This window comes from Colias eurytheme, chromosome 13, assembly GCF_061535395.1.
Source record: "Colias eurytheme isolate Ceu_HAF_F1 chromosome 13, ilColEury1 Martin Lab GWU primary, whole genome shotgun sequence".
In the NCBI taxonomy this organism is placed as follows: domain Eukaryota; kingdom Metazoa; phylum Arthropoda; class Insecta; order Lepidoptera; family Pieridae; genus Colias; species Colias eurytheme.
Genome location: NC_142992.1, coordinates 3755607 through 3769956, shown reverse-complemented (window position 1 = coordinate 3769956; position 14350 = coordinate 3755607). Strand labels below are relative to the sequence as shown.

Below are 14350 nucleotides of genomic sequence, written 5' to 3'. Positions count from 1 at the left end.
TAAAATTTGAGTATCTGTTTGTTAAATAACCGTTTTTTACAAGATGCATATGGATGTAGACACTGTACATACACCAAAATAGTAATTATTTTTTAATGTCTGTCTGTTCCGGTTAATCTCCGGAACGGCTGAGCCGATTTAGACAAAACTTTCACTGACAGATGGCTGATGAGTTACTTAGTCTATAATTTATACTGATATTCTCACAAGAACACTAGGATTAAAAGGAAAAATCGTTCACGCGCGCGGATGAAACCGCGAGGCGCAGCTAGTAAATAAAAGAAGCAGTTTTATTTAAATTTATATTATGAAAGATTTATTTTATTGCTATTAGTTTTAAGAGTTTTGGTTACAGCTAGAAATTAGGATAAATAATAATAAACAATATGTGTTTCTGTACAAGTGACAAATTACATTTTTGCTACGTCAAATTATACCTCTTCCCAGAAAATGAATGAGAAAAGGAATTACTCAGAACAATGTATGATTTAGTTACTAAAATTTCATTTTTTTGAATAATGATAAAAAAAAAGAAAATTTGAACTCAAAATACTGTGAAACTTAATATTAATAAAAATAAAACTAGTATCATATACATTCATGATTTACTAAAATATAATCAAAATAACGAAACATATTATGCTACAACAACCATACATTTAAGTTTGGGGAATGTATTGCACAATACAGCAGTGATCATTTGCTACATTTTTTCCATTTTAATATACAATATTATGTATAATATTGTAAAATAATAACTAAGAATTTATATACGTATTGTTTTGTAATGATACCTAAGTCCCATGTCACATGATGCAATATAATATTAGATGTACATATTTGCTTTAAATATTGTCTGAAAATTCACTTATAGATTGTTGATTTTAATATTACTTTTAAAGTAATTAATTTTTTTTTAACTTCATTCATAATTTTTATTTCTTGTCGTCGAACTATGCAAATATAATGAATAATGATGATTTTAATATTACTAAAACTCATAATATTGTCCCAAAAGTATGTTCTCTCACAGTCCATACCCCCATTATCACCTTATGTATGCTGTCACTTGTTAGCTATCAAATACTTCAATTTAGAATAACAGAAAATAATATCTTTTATGGAGTTCAAACTGAATATCAACAAAATTTAGGATTTTTTACTTATTTCATTATATTCATGAGAAATAAGCAATGAATACAGAATACCCCAAACATATTACTAATAGTTTATAATACACAGTATACACAATTATATACCCTATGTACAGTCACACACGAATTAGAATACAACTAACCGAATAATCAGTCAATCATTAAAATATAACACAGACAGACTGAACACCAGACGTCTTAAGTCTTAATAGGACAGAATATTCACAACTAGCATTATATATTTATTATTTACAAAGTATGTACTCTAGACTTCCATAAAGTTCATTTTGGATTGATGATAAACATAATCTATTAATTTGTGAGATTTTACGTAATGATGTGAAGACATAAGACATACATATAAGTCATTTAACACATAGATAAATGTTCATGTTAAAAGCTTTGGTTTTAAAATAGCAAAGGATTGTAACATTTGAAAACATGAGCTTTGGTACGGCAATAAATACCAATCAATGAAAGACAAATACTTACAATGCTAACATTGTATATGGATAGTTAAAAATGTAAGTTATGAAACACAATTTATTTATTTCCTATAATAATAAGTAATTAAGCTATCGAGGCCAGCTCTAAAATATTATTTGCATCACATTTTTTTAAAGTTTCTTTAACACACAAATGCGATCAACTATTTTCAGTATGCAAAATTATTAAATACATCATACTTTCGTCACGTTTAATAAATTCATTACATATAATACCTAAATTTTACAAATTGCACTGAACTCAACATCAAACAGCATTAGCTTGTCTTTTTCACGTGTTATACGTGCAAATTAAGATACGCGGAGATTCCGTACCCGTTTCACTCGAATGAACCAATTCTATATCTTTACTGGTACTTCGATAACTATAGCACCTCAAAAATTCTATTTCTTCCTCCTCGCCTTTCTTTTCCTATTATTGTTCCTAGTTCCGAGTTTTCGTCATATGTGTACCGGGACGTGCAGGAGAAGGGCATCTCTGCGGGGGAATTCCAACGAGCACATTTCGCACTTGAAGGGTCCCTCGTCGTGTGTGTGTTGTGGGGAGTGTGCGGGGGAGGGGGGTGGAGAGGGGGATGGCGGGGAGGCGGGTGCGGGGGTGGGGGGAGAGGGCAGCGGGGAGGGGGAGGGGGAGAGGGAGCGCGGCGCTATGGCGCGTAGATCGTCAGCCGGGTGCCGGGGTGGACGCCGGGTCCGGACCTGTAATAAAAGCAAGCAGTTAGAGTGATGTAATGGTGAATGTGCACGGTCAATGATAGCAAAATATTAAAGAGACAAATAAATATCAGTATGTATCCTACGGACGAAATAGAGATAGCTAGGCTATACAGATAGGATGTAAAATTAAAAATTATGCGCAGAACAGTTTTGTTTTACTTATGCATGATTTCTAACACTTGACATGTCTACTCATCGTATAATAGCACAGCATCTGGTAATTCTGTGAATGATAACCTTTATATTTATGTACTTGTATACTGGATGTGTTAGTAGGTACCTAATCATTAACTGCACGCCTCTGTTCCCGTTGCCATGGCAACTCAACTGCAACAATAAACACATACCTGCTTAGTGCGCGGCAAGCAAGGCAGCGCGGCTGGTGACCGCGGCGACGGTGGTGACCGTAACCGCACCGGTGACCGTGACACATACCTGCTTAGTGCGGGCACGACTCTCCTCCGACGTGTGTATCATGCGCGGTCGGCGCGGCGGCGGGGCAGCGGCGCGGCGACGTCGGCGCGCAGTTGGCGCGGCCGGTGACCGCGGCGACGCTGGTGACCGTGACCGTGACCGCGCCGGTGACCGTGACCCGCCCCACTCGCCCACGGGCGACAGCGCCGGCTCGTTCTTTATTTTCCGCCGCCGCTTGTACTTCCTTGGCCCGGACTGCAAAAGGGATACATTGAATATTATGCATTTCTGCAATGTTAAGCAGTTTCAACTGGCCAGTACTCACATGTCAAAAACAAAATATGAAACAATTTAAATAAATTTATGTATGGTTTTAAAAATCAACATTTACCTGTGGTTGTCTTTTCAAGGCGGTATTTTCATCACAGTGCTGTATGAGATGCTGCACCAACTCTGCGCTTGTTAACATCGGCCTCCCGCACACAGTGCACGAATATTGATACCCACCTGATATAAAATATTTTTATAAATAATTATTTTTTTTTGACTGCAAAAAGCATCTTGAAAATTCAAAAAAATAACATTATTTTTAATAGAAATATTATTTCCTTCATTCAACATTCGAAATATTATATAATTTAGTTCCAAATTAAAATATTTGTATACCAATAACAAATAATAATTACCGTTAGCGCGTCGGTCGGGCGCCGAGTGGTGCGAGCGCACGTGCTCGCGCAGCACAACGCGCTGGTTGAACGCACGCGGGCACACTGCGCACGCGTACGGCTTCTCACCTGCACACAACATGATTATAATAAACATTATTATTATTGCTTAAACTTTATAGATACTCCATATCTTCAACCGCCTCCTTGGTACAGTAGTTGACGCGTGAGCGTAGCACCGAGGGGTCCTGGGTTCGATTCCTGGTGGAGACGAAGAAAAAAAAATGTCTCGGTCTGGTAGGACACAAAAGGCTGATCACCTACTTGTCCCTAAAGAAAATCGATCAGTGAAACAGATGTATAATGCATCTGCCCCTTACCCCACTTGGGTACATGGGACTTCACTTTATATCTTCATCCACAAGCTAAAGCATGTAAAATGTTCCATCAGAAAATATTTGACTTATAATAATTAAAACGTCACTTTCCTTTGAGGAACAAATAAAAGGCTATTATTGTCACAATCATAATATATAATTAAAGATGTAACGTACCGGTGTGTATCCGCTCGTGCTTGCGCAGCGTGCCGCCGTCGGCGAACGCCTTCCAACAGAAGCGGCACGCGTACGGCCGCTCGCCCGTGTGGATGCGGATGTGGATCTGCTGCGAACTGCGCGACCCGAACACTTTGCCTAAAATATAATACGCATTTATTGACGTGACAACGTCTTATAATTCGATGGAGCCGGCTGTACGCACGAAAAAACATGACTCATGCGGCGTTACCTCGCTCTGAGGCGTTCCATGTAAAGCTTGAAGTGCAAGCGAGAGCGCGGAACGAGCGACAAAGAAGCACAATCAGACGTTGTCACGTTCAACTATCGTCAGTGAACCGACTTAGACAACCAATTTTTTTGTTACATTATCGCTATTTTTTTACTTTTTGTAAAAATGAGTATTTTAATTTTCATTATTTTGAGTAAATACTTACCACATTCTCTGCATGGGAATTGTCTTGAATTGAGTGATGCTGTAGTTGTGTTGCGACCTTTGGACATTCTTTTTAATCTGTAACATAAAACAAATATTATATCCGAAATATATTATTTATCGAAAATTTATTAGTAACTTTCTATGACAAATGTCAGTGTCCCTAAAGTTTATTTACATAATATATGTGTGACCTGTTTATTTTTTTTTATATTACCTAGGTGCATTAGGCCGATGTCGTTCAGCGTGTCTCTCCGCGTGTGCCAATAGCGTCAAGGCATCGGGACAGCTCTCGCCGCACACGTCGCATGTGTGCTCTTGCTCCCAGGTACTGCTTGTGCTGTCGTGTCGCTTGTAACTGGTAAAAGTTTGGAGTGTTAGTATGTTATGGAATGTCTATAGACGTATCACGTACATTACGTGATAACTTATACATCAATTTAAATAAAATGGAAAAAAATGATGGTTAGTATATTATTTTGTACTTTCAAAAATTTTACAAATATTAATCAAGTGTGCAAATTATTAAAATATTACTAATATATAAAAGTGGTTATTATATCAGAGGTCTCAAAATTTAATTAGCGATCCAACTAAAAATGTACAAATAAGTGTAAGAATTTTGAAATCTACACCACACACAAGTCTCTTATCGTGCTGTACACCGTGCGCTCGCTACCGCTGTGCGCTAATTTAAACTCTAAACCATACACAATTAGGTCCACAATACGTTCGCTTACCTGTGCGCGGCTGCCACGTGCCGCCGCAGCAGGTCAGCACGCTGGAAAGCCACGCCGCAGTCCTGACAGAACAGCTCGGGGCCGCGCACCGTGTCGTACACCGTGCGCTCGCGTTCACTGCCGCTATGCGCTAGTGGGGATAGGCGGAAGTCCATGTCGTCACCTGTTGTTTGCCAAAAAAACAACATATCATTAATTTTGGTTTATTTTTTTCAGTAGTAGTGATCAATTGATGTCTGTCGGAGAGGTAAATATGTTACAACTTTTAATAAGAAGTAAAGTTGTAGAGTAGTAAAAATATCTTATTTTTTGGTTTAAGAATATAACTCTGATTACAAAGTACCAGCTGGCATATTATATAAATTTTCCCAGTGTGGCTTTGTAGACATTAAAAAAAATAAACAAAGAGTACTTGGACTATTGTTAATTTTTGCGTCTTACCAACTAAAAATTCAAATTAATAAAAATCATATTGCACTTACCTGAGTTATCATCATAGGGGTCGTGTTTAGCCGATCGCGGCAGATGCGGCAGGTGCGGGTGCCGCTGCGCCGCGTGCGACGCGAGCGCCTCGCGCGACCAGCACAGCTCGCCGCACTCGCTGCACTCCACGGGGGAGTCGCCGCCGTGCACCTGCGGGGGGGAATTAAGTTTTATATATTTTAGTGGAAGTCAGTTTCACATCCTAAATTAAAAAATTGTAAAAATTTTGAAATATATAAGAACATTTCTAAATAGACGACCCACTGATATCAACTGTCCATGCAATATAAAAGTCAATACATGGTGAAGCTAAATCTATACATACAATGGACTACAAATTTACATACTATGTCAGCTGATTCATATTTTTGGACATATTGGACTATTGATTCATAGCAGATGAAGTTTAAAATTTTGAAAGATAAGAAGTAAGCACCAGCAAAGGCTATTCTAGTAAACTATGCCCAGTGGAAGATAAATTATGAAGTATAACATACAACATTCACACGCTTGTACATACCCTGGCATGCGACTGCAGCGCTTTCTCCCTTGCGAATCCAATACCACAATGCCGGCAAACGAAGGGCCTTGACGGGTCGGTTGGCGGCGGGGGCGGGGGAGGTGAGGGCGGCGGGGAGGGGGACACGGGGGATGGCGGGGAGGGGGGAGATGGGGGAGGCTTGGGCGGAGTGCGCCCGCGCCGCGACCACTGCTGCGTGCGCGCTGACGTCATGTGCACGTCCGGCACGCCGTTCTGTGCAAACAAGATATGAAATTTCTATAATAAGAAAGACCTTAAGTTAGCTTAAAACATGTTTTCGTCAGTTTTTAAACACATGTTTTTTTTCCTCATTTCTCTTTTCTTCATTTGGATTTTTTAAATAATTCACATAAATTGTATGTTAGCTGATTAATAAACAATGTCGTACATTTTTGTTATCTTATTAATTGATGTTTAATATTTCCACATTTATCTAATGGGTTTGAAGAAATAAGTTTTACATTTTAAGACCAAGATTAAAAAATCTCATTCGTGAATTGTATTCATGATTTAGTTATTGCATATTATCTTACTTCTACAGGATCTGGTTTCTTTTTCCGTCTGCCTCTTTTCTTTCTTGCCTTTAAAAGAGAGGCAGTGTGTATTTCTTCATCTGGAATAAAATAGCCGATATAGAATTTCATTCTTTTCTTCATTTGGCTTTATAATGTTGAAGTAAATATCAAAGCACTGATTTAGCAGTCTAATGACATAGATTAAATAAGTTAATATACTATAATATTCAATATTTACCATGACTATGATATTCAATAGGCTCATTTTCTGGTATAAAAGCGTGTACTTTCAGATGGTTCATGAGGTCACATTTGCGCACGTATCTTACGCCGCACAAGTTGCATGCGTGCGGTCTATCATTTTGATGTGCAACCATGTGATTCATTAGAGCTGCTTTCTTTCGAAACCGCCGTGAACAAAAATCGCAGGGGAATGGTCGCATCGCTGTGTATTCATCCTGTAAAAAAGTAATTAATAAAACATTGGATCTATACTAATTTTACATAGCTTTGAGATGAAATAAATTTGAGTTAAGATAGGCTATTTATCAAAGAGGCTACTGTATAGTTCATTTAGTAAGGAAGATACAGCAAAACATTTTGGTAGAACTAATATAAAGCATAACATGAAATGTAAATATTGCATAATATATAATTATTAAAATCAAATAAATAAAATACAAAACAGAATATAGGTTCTGCTTGTGAAATAAAATTACCTGATCAGTTGGTAATGGCACATCAAGGTCATTTTCTATTTTCACATTCTGCACTGGATGTGCAAGATGTTCTAAAGGCACTTCCACTCTGAAACAATTTCAACAGTATATCATAACTTTCCTCTTTCATTCTTCATATAGTTAAGTTAGATAAGATATATTAATTCCTTTTCAAACAATTTACACAAAAAAATTAACACGATTAATCAGATAACATTTAGAGAAATTTCGTAACAATTTACATTATTTCAAATAAACATCGATATTTATAATTATTAATTACCGTTCCTGTTCTCCACTAATCACCCAATCATCAGTGATTACTTCTTCCGTAACACACTCAACGCTGGGATCAGCTGCTAGTTCAGCTGACTCAGTATAATTCACATCTTGGGATAAGAATACAAGGTTCTCCGCTGCTATATTATCTGCATTGGCAATTAGCTCTTCTGCCGTCTAAAAATTATATTTATTATCACATACTAGACCATTGACATTATTAAAATTTATTAATAGATAATATATTTATGAATGTACATTCTTAGTATAAAATTATGAATGTCTATTGGCAAGGCATGAATGTAGCCAATCATTTTTCAATGACATTGCAAAATAATTTCTATACTTAGTTAAAGTATAAATTAAGCATGCAATTTATTGATTGATCAAAATAAAATAACTAAATCATTATAAATTCTTTTTTCCATAAATTAATAACAACCAGGGTCATTAACAGAACATAAAACATATGAATAACAAACCATATTTGAATAAGGCACAGTTTGGACATTTTCTAATCCGCATATTACTTCTTCAGTCACCTCTATATTAGGCTAAAAAATAAAATTGTAACTAAAAATATGATAATAAAATAAAAAGGTGCAACAGATAATCAATTTAAACAAAAACTCACTTTTATATCAGCTTCCTCCCAGCGGAGGTGGAATTCTTCTCCTTCCATTATTGTATTGTTCTATTTCAGTCTAAATCATTTTTAGTTACTTTCTCTCTTTGCTTAAAAGGCCATTAGGATGATCTTCAATTATTTGAGTAGACCAACTTTATGTAAATCCAGTCTTAGTAAATAATTAGATGTCATATTTATTGAAAGTTAATGATTACAATCAGTAATAGGATTTCATTTTAAAAAATGGTATGATATTTGATATAACTAAAACAATCAGAGAATAAAATGTTTGAGGTTATATTTATTTGTTTACATACAAAAATTATCGAATTTTACAATAAATATATATTTCGCCAATAATTAATACAATAACATAAACGTAACGATAAAAGTTTTACCCGCTGCACGTAAAAATAGACATGAGTAGAACATAAAGTCTATCTCTGTCACTGATTTCAATAATAGATTTAGATGTAAGATCAAAACATCAACATAACCTTAGCAAGAGATTAAGTATTTATGACAACTGTATAGGTTAAATGAATGAAATTACTTTTAAAATTATATTTGCTCAATAACCATCAACGTACAGCGATATCAATTGAAATGGCGCAACTAAAATGGTGCCTTGAATTGAAAGTGCATAGGTTATAATTGTCAAATAAAAGGTTACTTAAGTATACACAAAGTAAAAAATTACAACATTAAATATTTTTGTTGAGAGTGTGTTAAAAAATTGGTGATTCTCTTTTACAATACCTGATTTTTGGTGGTGATAAATTCATATATCTATAGTTTTACATGACGCAATCACAAAACTTGATAACTGAGTACCTACGGAACGAAAACAAAAAGATAACCAAAAATGAAGTGAGGTTATTTCCCTCGATTTATTCTTACGCAGAAAATAAAGAAGACAAAGATGAAACTGCACTTTTTTCTCAATTATTGGGCAAATTTAAGAAACATTTGGTTATTTCAGCAAATGGCTATCTTGAAACTCGTCTTTGTAATATTCTCGATTTTTAGTTACCACAGATAAGAAATATATATTTTTTTGTATCGAATCGGTATTGAAAAAAACTTAATTACGAAAAGACGTGTACAGTTTTTTTTTATAAAATTATTATTTATAAAATATTTAGTCAAGAAGTAAATATAAATTGAAATTTAATATGGCTAGATATTATATTTTATAATTACAATGGAAATTCAAATTCTTCAATCTTAATGGTGTCCTCTTACAAGAAAGTAAGAAGTTCACTGATCATCCTACTTATAAATTTAATTTAATGCGAATGTTTGTGAGGATGGATGGACGTGCATAAATCCCGCAGGAATGAAAATTATGCGGGTTTTTCTTTGAAAACGCGGCCGTGCCGCAGGCGGAATTCTAGTGTATTCATGTAATTAAACAAAGATAAAACTAATCGCATTGATGAAAATTATTAATTCCTGAATAATTAAATAGACATTTATACAATAAATTTGCCGAAAGGTGGCCGGAATCATGTATTATAAAAAAAAAATAACTACTACCATAATATACTGATCCTCTGGCTCTAAGCCTCTGGCACTGAATTCTGAAACGTCGAAGTTTGTTTGGCCTCTGAAATGAGAACACTCCACAAAAAATTGAGCTTTGATAAAACTATAAAGGCGAATCTTGCGCGGGATGTCGGATGCACGTGGGATGCGAATCGGCCGCGGCGCGATCGAATCACGAATCGCTCACTCGCTAGCCTCCTTAATTAGAACGCAAAAGCACAGGAACGCAGCTTTACATATTTTGTGAATTGTGCTGTCAAATGTCATTGTCATTATTATAATAATTGTCAGATTGTAGGTCCGAGTTGTAGGTAGTCGGATGTCAATAAAACACGTAAACAAGCAATTTTGCGTAAATACAGAAAATTTAATACAGTTAATACAAATTTATTTCATTTATTAGTATAATGGCACAAGAATTAAGAGAATTGTGTCAATTATTATTTCCGAATTCTTCCACAGGTAAACCTTCACAGTAATATATACTAACTAGGTTGAACTATTCGTTGAGGCTATTTAACACGAATCATCTATTTTAATTTGCTTTTAGAAAATGCTGAATATTTCTCGGATATATCCGATTATATAAAAAAGATTGGTTCCCAAAATTGGGAACAAATTGCCAAAGAACCTGAGCGTTTAACTGATGAAATGAAACATTTAACCGAGCAAACACAAGATTTGGCTTTCACAAACTACAAAACCTTCGTTGAAACGGCTGAGATATCGCGAACAATAATGAAAGATCTTGGCAAATCAAAAGATTCTTTAGCAGTATTTTTGGAAACAACACCAACTTTTGTGACAGAATGTGAAAAATTCTCACAAGCTGCTTCGGACATAGTGGAAGACAAAAAGTAAGCTATTCATGACTTTTTTTTAAATATAATGCATAAGTTATTATTTACATAACATTATAATTACACTTAAAAACTGTTTCAGACAATATAGTAACATCAGGAATCAAAGTGATAAATTGCTTGAACTCTTAGAATTGCCATCTTTAATGAGAGAAGCCTTAAATTCAGAGGACTATGAGAGTGCGCTTGATATATTCACATTTGTACGGAATTTATCAAAGAGATATTCAAATATTCCAATTGTTCAGGTAATTATTAACATTGCTATAATGAGTAACTAGTTATTAATTGTTGTCCAACCCCTAGGAGGTAAATATATACCAATGAGAAATGTACTCAGTAAATATTACATTTCAAAGTTTAAAGCATTAAGCTTATATTAGAAAATTCAGTATATTAATTGTCTTTATTTGTAACTAGATATGAGTGGTCAGTTTTGTCATGAAACAGAGTGTTCATATAATATATTATGTTACTCTTTTGATTTGAATGTTTACTATCAGTATAATTAAAAATATATTTTACTTTTTAGAATACTACTAGGGAAATCATGACTTTATGGTATGAAACTTTGTATCATCTTTTCAATCAACTGCATTATGATTTACCATTACCACAGTGTTTGCAAGTAAGTAGATTCACTGTTGCATGATTTTTTAATGAAAAATTTGCTCTTAGTAAAAAAAAAATATTTGAATGTTCTTACTCATTTTTTGTTATTTAATACAGATTTTGGGTTATTTGCGACGAGCCAATATTGTATTCAAATCCACTGAGGAGGAACAAAATTATACCAATGGGAACAAAAACGCCACTTCAGATGGCTTGCATTTACATTTTCTTAAAGCCAGGAATGCATGGTTTGAAAAAGCTCTAGAAGATGCTAAGAGTACAGAATGTAAGTTGAAATACAATACTATTTTTTTAAATGAATATTTTACCATTTGAATTTTATTTATAACTTATTATGTTACTAATACATGCTAAATATATTTTTTTTAGCCCCTGATAAATTGCTAAGAAGAATTGTTGAACTGCACAGGATTCATTTATTCAATGTTCTTACTCAACACAAATCTATATTTTTATCTGACTCCCAAGAGTCCAAAGTCAGAGATGATGAATTAAGTGGAACTAGTGCACTGTCTTGCTGGTTAAAGCAAAAGGTAGGAGAAAATCTTATATTAAACATAAATATAAATATTTGACTATTTTTGTTATTATTATATAACTATTAATAATTGTTTTCCTCACAGGTTGAAGAATTAGCAAATACTCTAAATCAAAACTTACACAAAGAAGATGAGACAAGCTTTGAGTCATTATTAAACCAGTGTATGTATTTGTGCTTGTCATTTGGAAGGGTGGGAGCCGATTTGAGATGTGTGCTTACTCCTTTATTCAGGAACAATGTTTTGATGCAATTTAATGCTGGCATAGAGAAGGCTGATAACAATTTTGAACTATACATGAAAACATACAAAGTTGCTAGTATAAAAAATGTACCAAGACCAATAAATGAAAACCTAGCATCTGGTCCTCCGGAAATTTTACTAGATTATTATCCTTTAGCTGAGTATTGTAATGGCTTATTAAATGTTCTGAATTCAATGAGAGTAACAGCGCCATTAAATCTCGTAAAGGATGTTTATAATGGTTTTCGGAAATCATTTGAAAAAGCTGTACAGATTCTTATTTCATTTTATCACAGAGAGCAACAAGCTTTTACTGATATTGAGAGACAAAATTATAGTTCGTTTTGTGTTTGTTTTACTGAAGATTTAGTGCCATATATATCCAAATGTTTGTCGATTTCTTTTCCTCCATCACAAATAGCCGAAACGCTAGGTGTTACTCTTACTGTTCTTCAAGAAAGTAAAATCCTGTACATAGATCAAGCAAAATTATGTCAACCGTTAAATAATATCACAGGTTTTTCTATGTAATTGACTTTGTATCAATAATAATTAATAATTATTATAATAAATAATTTGTATAATATATTTATATTAGGGAAATAGTCCATTGAATAAAAAGTTCTAGAGTGCGTGAGTTAGTAACGTAAGATGTTTCTTCGGAAACATATCAAGAGTCCCTAGATAATAAACTTACTAAAACCCCGGGACACTAGGAGGAGCCCCGGAGTGGGGGGAGGGGGGGAAAGGGTCCATTTTTTCATTTTTCGCTTAAATCTCAAAAACGGTACATGTTAGAGAAAAACTTTCAAGGAAAAGTTGAAAGGCCATAAAATTATCTACAAGTTGTGCCTAAATCATTTTTTCCTATATCCTACCGTTTCTGAGTTATGCGCAGTAAGAAATGATTTTGACTCGAAACAATTTCCCCATATCGATCAAAAAATATTTATTTCTTCCAAAAAACTCAAAAGTGCAACTTGTGACCGGTACAGATAGATTGCTCTTAATTAGGTCTATAATTAGTAAAATAAACACATTCCTCCATGGAAGCCTTTAGGAGGAATCCATTGTCAAAATATTATATTAGGGTAGTTTGAGTTACTGAACTTGATCTTTTTATTTTTTTCTTCCAAAAAATTCAAAAGTGCAACTTGTGACCGGTACAGATAGATTGCTCATAATTAGGTCTATCATTGATAAAAATACTAGATTCCACCACGGAGGCGTTTACGGGGAATTGAATTTTATTAGGGTAGTTAAGATACTTGAACTTTTTATTTTTTTTCTTCAAAAAAACTCAAAAGTGCAACTTGTGACCGGTACCGATAGATTGCTCATAATTAGGTCTATCATTGATAAAAAAACCAGATTCCACCACGGAGGCGTTTAGGAGGTATTGAATTTTATTATGGTAGTTACGATACTTGAACTTTTTAACTAACTACCCTAATAAAATTCAATTCCCCGTAAACGCCTCCATTGTGGAATCTGGTATTTTTATCAATGATAGACCTAATTATGAGCAATCTATCTGTACCGGTCACAAGTTGCACTTTTGAGTTTTTTCGAAGAAAAAAAATAAAAAATTCAAGTATCGTAACTACCCTGATAAAATTCAATTCCCCGTAAACGCTTCCGTGGTGGAATCTGGTATTTTTATCAATGATAGACCTAATTAAGAGCAATCTATCAGTACCGGTCACAAGTTGCACTTTTGAGTTGTTGGAAGAAAAAAATAAAAAGATCAAGTTCAGTAACTCAAACTGCCCTAATATAATATTTTGACAATCGATTCCTCCTAAAGGCTTCCATGGAGGAATGTGTTTATTTTACCAATGATAGACCTAATTATGAGCAATCTATCTGTACCGGTCACAAGTTGCACTTTTGAGTTTTTTGGAAGAAATAAATATTTTTTGTTCGATATGGGGAAATTGTTTCGAGTCAAAATCATTTCTTACTGCGCATAACTCAGAAACGGTAGGATATAGGAAAAAATGATTTAGGCACAACTTGTAGATAATTTTATGGCCTTTCAACTTTTCCTTGAAAGTTTTTCTCTAACATGTACCGTTTTTGAGATTTAAGCGAAAAATGAAAAAATGGACCCATTCCCCCCCTCCCCCCACTCCGGGGCTCCTCCTAGTGTCCCGGGGTTTTAGTATGTTTATTA

General features: G+C 34.5%; 2 protein-coding genes across 5 annotated transcripts; one reads left to right on the top strand and one right to left on the bottom strand.

The window, feature by feature from the left end:
• Positions 1-1186: 1186 nt before the first annotated feature.
• Positions 1187-9373, bottom strand: LOC149903304 (uncharacterized). 4 transcript variants are annotated; one of them, XM_090108647.1, is made up of 17 exons: positions 9111-9373; positions 8358-8615; positions 8206-8277; positions 7728-7900; positions 7445-7532; positions 6964-7183; positions 6744-6823; positions 6190-6423; positions 5669-5819; positions 5187-5349; positions 4664-4804; positions 4448-4524; positions 4011-4148; positions 3478-3585; positions 3183-3298; positions 2813-3046; positions 1187-2359 (listed from the first exon to the last, which is right to left on the bottom strand). In XM_090108647.1, exons 2-17 carry the CDS (start codon positions 8403-8405, stop codon positions 2102-2104), a joined length of 2301 nt encoding a protein of 766 aa, XP_089964773.1. In that variant the 5' UTR covers positions 8406-8615; positions 9111-9373; the 3' UTR covers positions 1187-2101. The 4 variants fall into 4 exon arrangements, with proteins under 4 accessions (XP_089964773.1, XP_089964774.1, XP_089964775.1 ...); XM_090108648.1 differs by having other exon boundaries at positions 8358-8520; XM_090108649.1 differs by having other exon boundaries at positions 9252-9354.
• Positions 9374-10210: 837 nt separating this feature from the next.
• On the top strand, positions 10211-12773 carry Cog8 (conserved oligomeric Golgi complex subunit 8). Its single transcript, XM_090109024.1, has 7 exons — positions 10211-10361; positions 10450-10756; positions 10842-11007; positions 11292-11387; positions 11489-11657; positions 11762-11925; positions 12016-12773. Exons 1-7 carry the CDS (start codon positions 10307-10309, stop codon positions 12703-12705), a joined length of 1647 nt encoding a protein of 548 aa, XP_089965150.1. The 5' UTR covers positions 10211-10306; the 3' UTR covers positions 12706-12773.
• The last annotated feature ends 1577 nt before the right edge of the window (positions 12774-14350 follow it).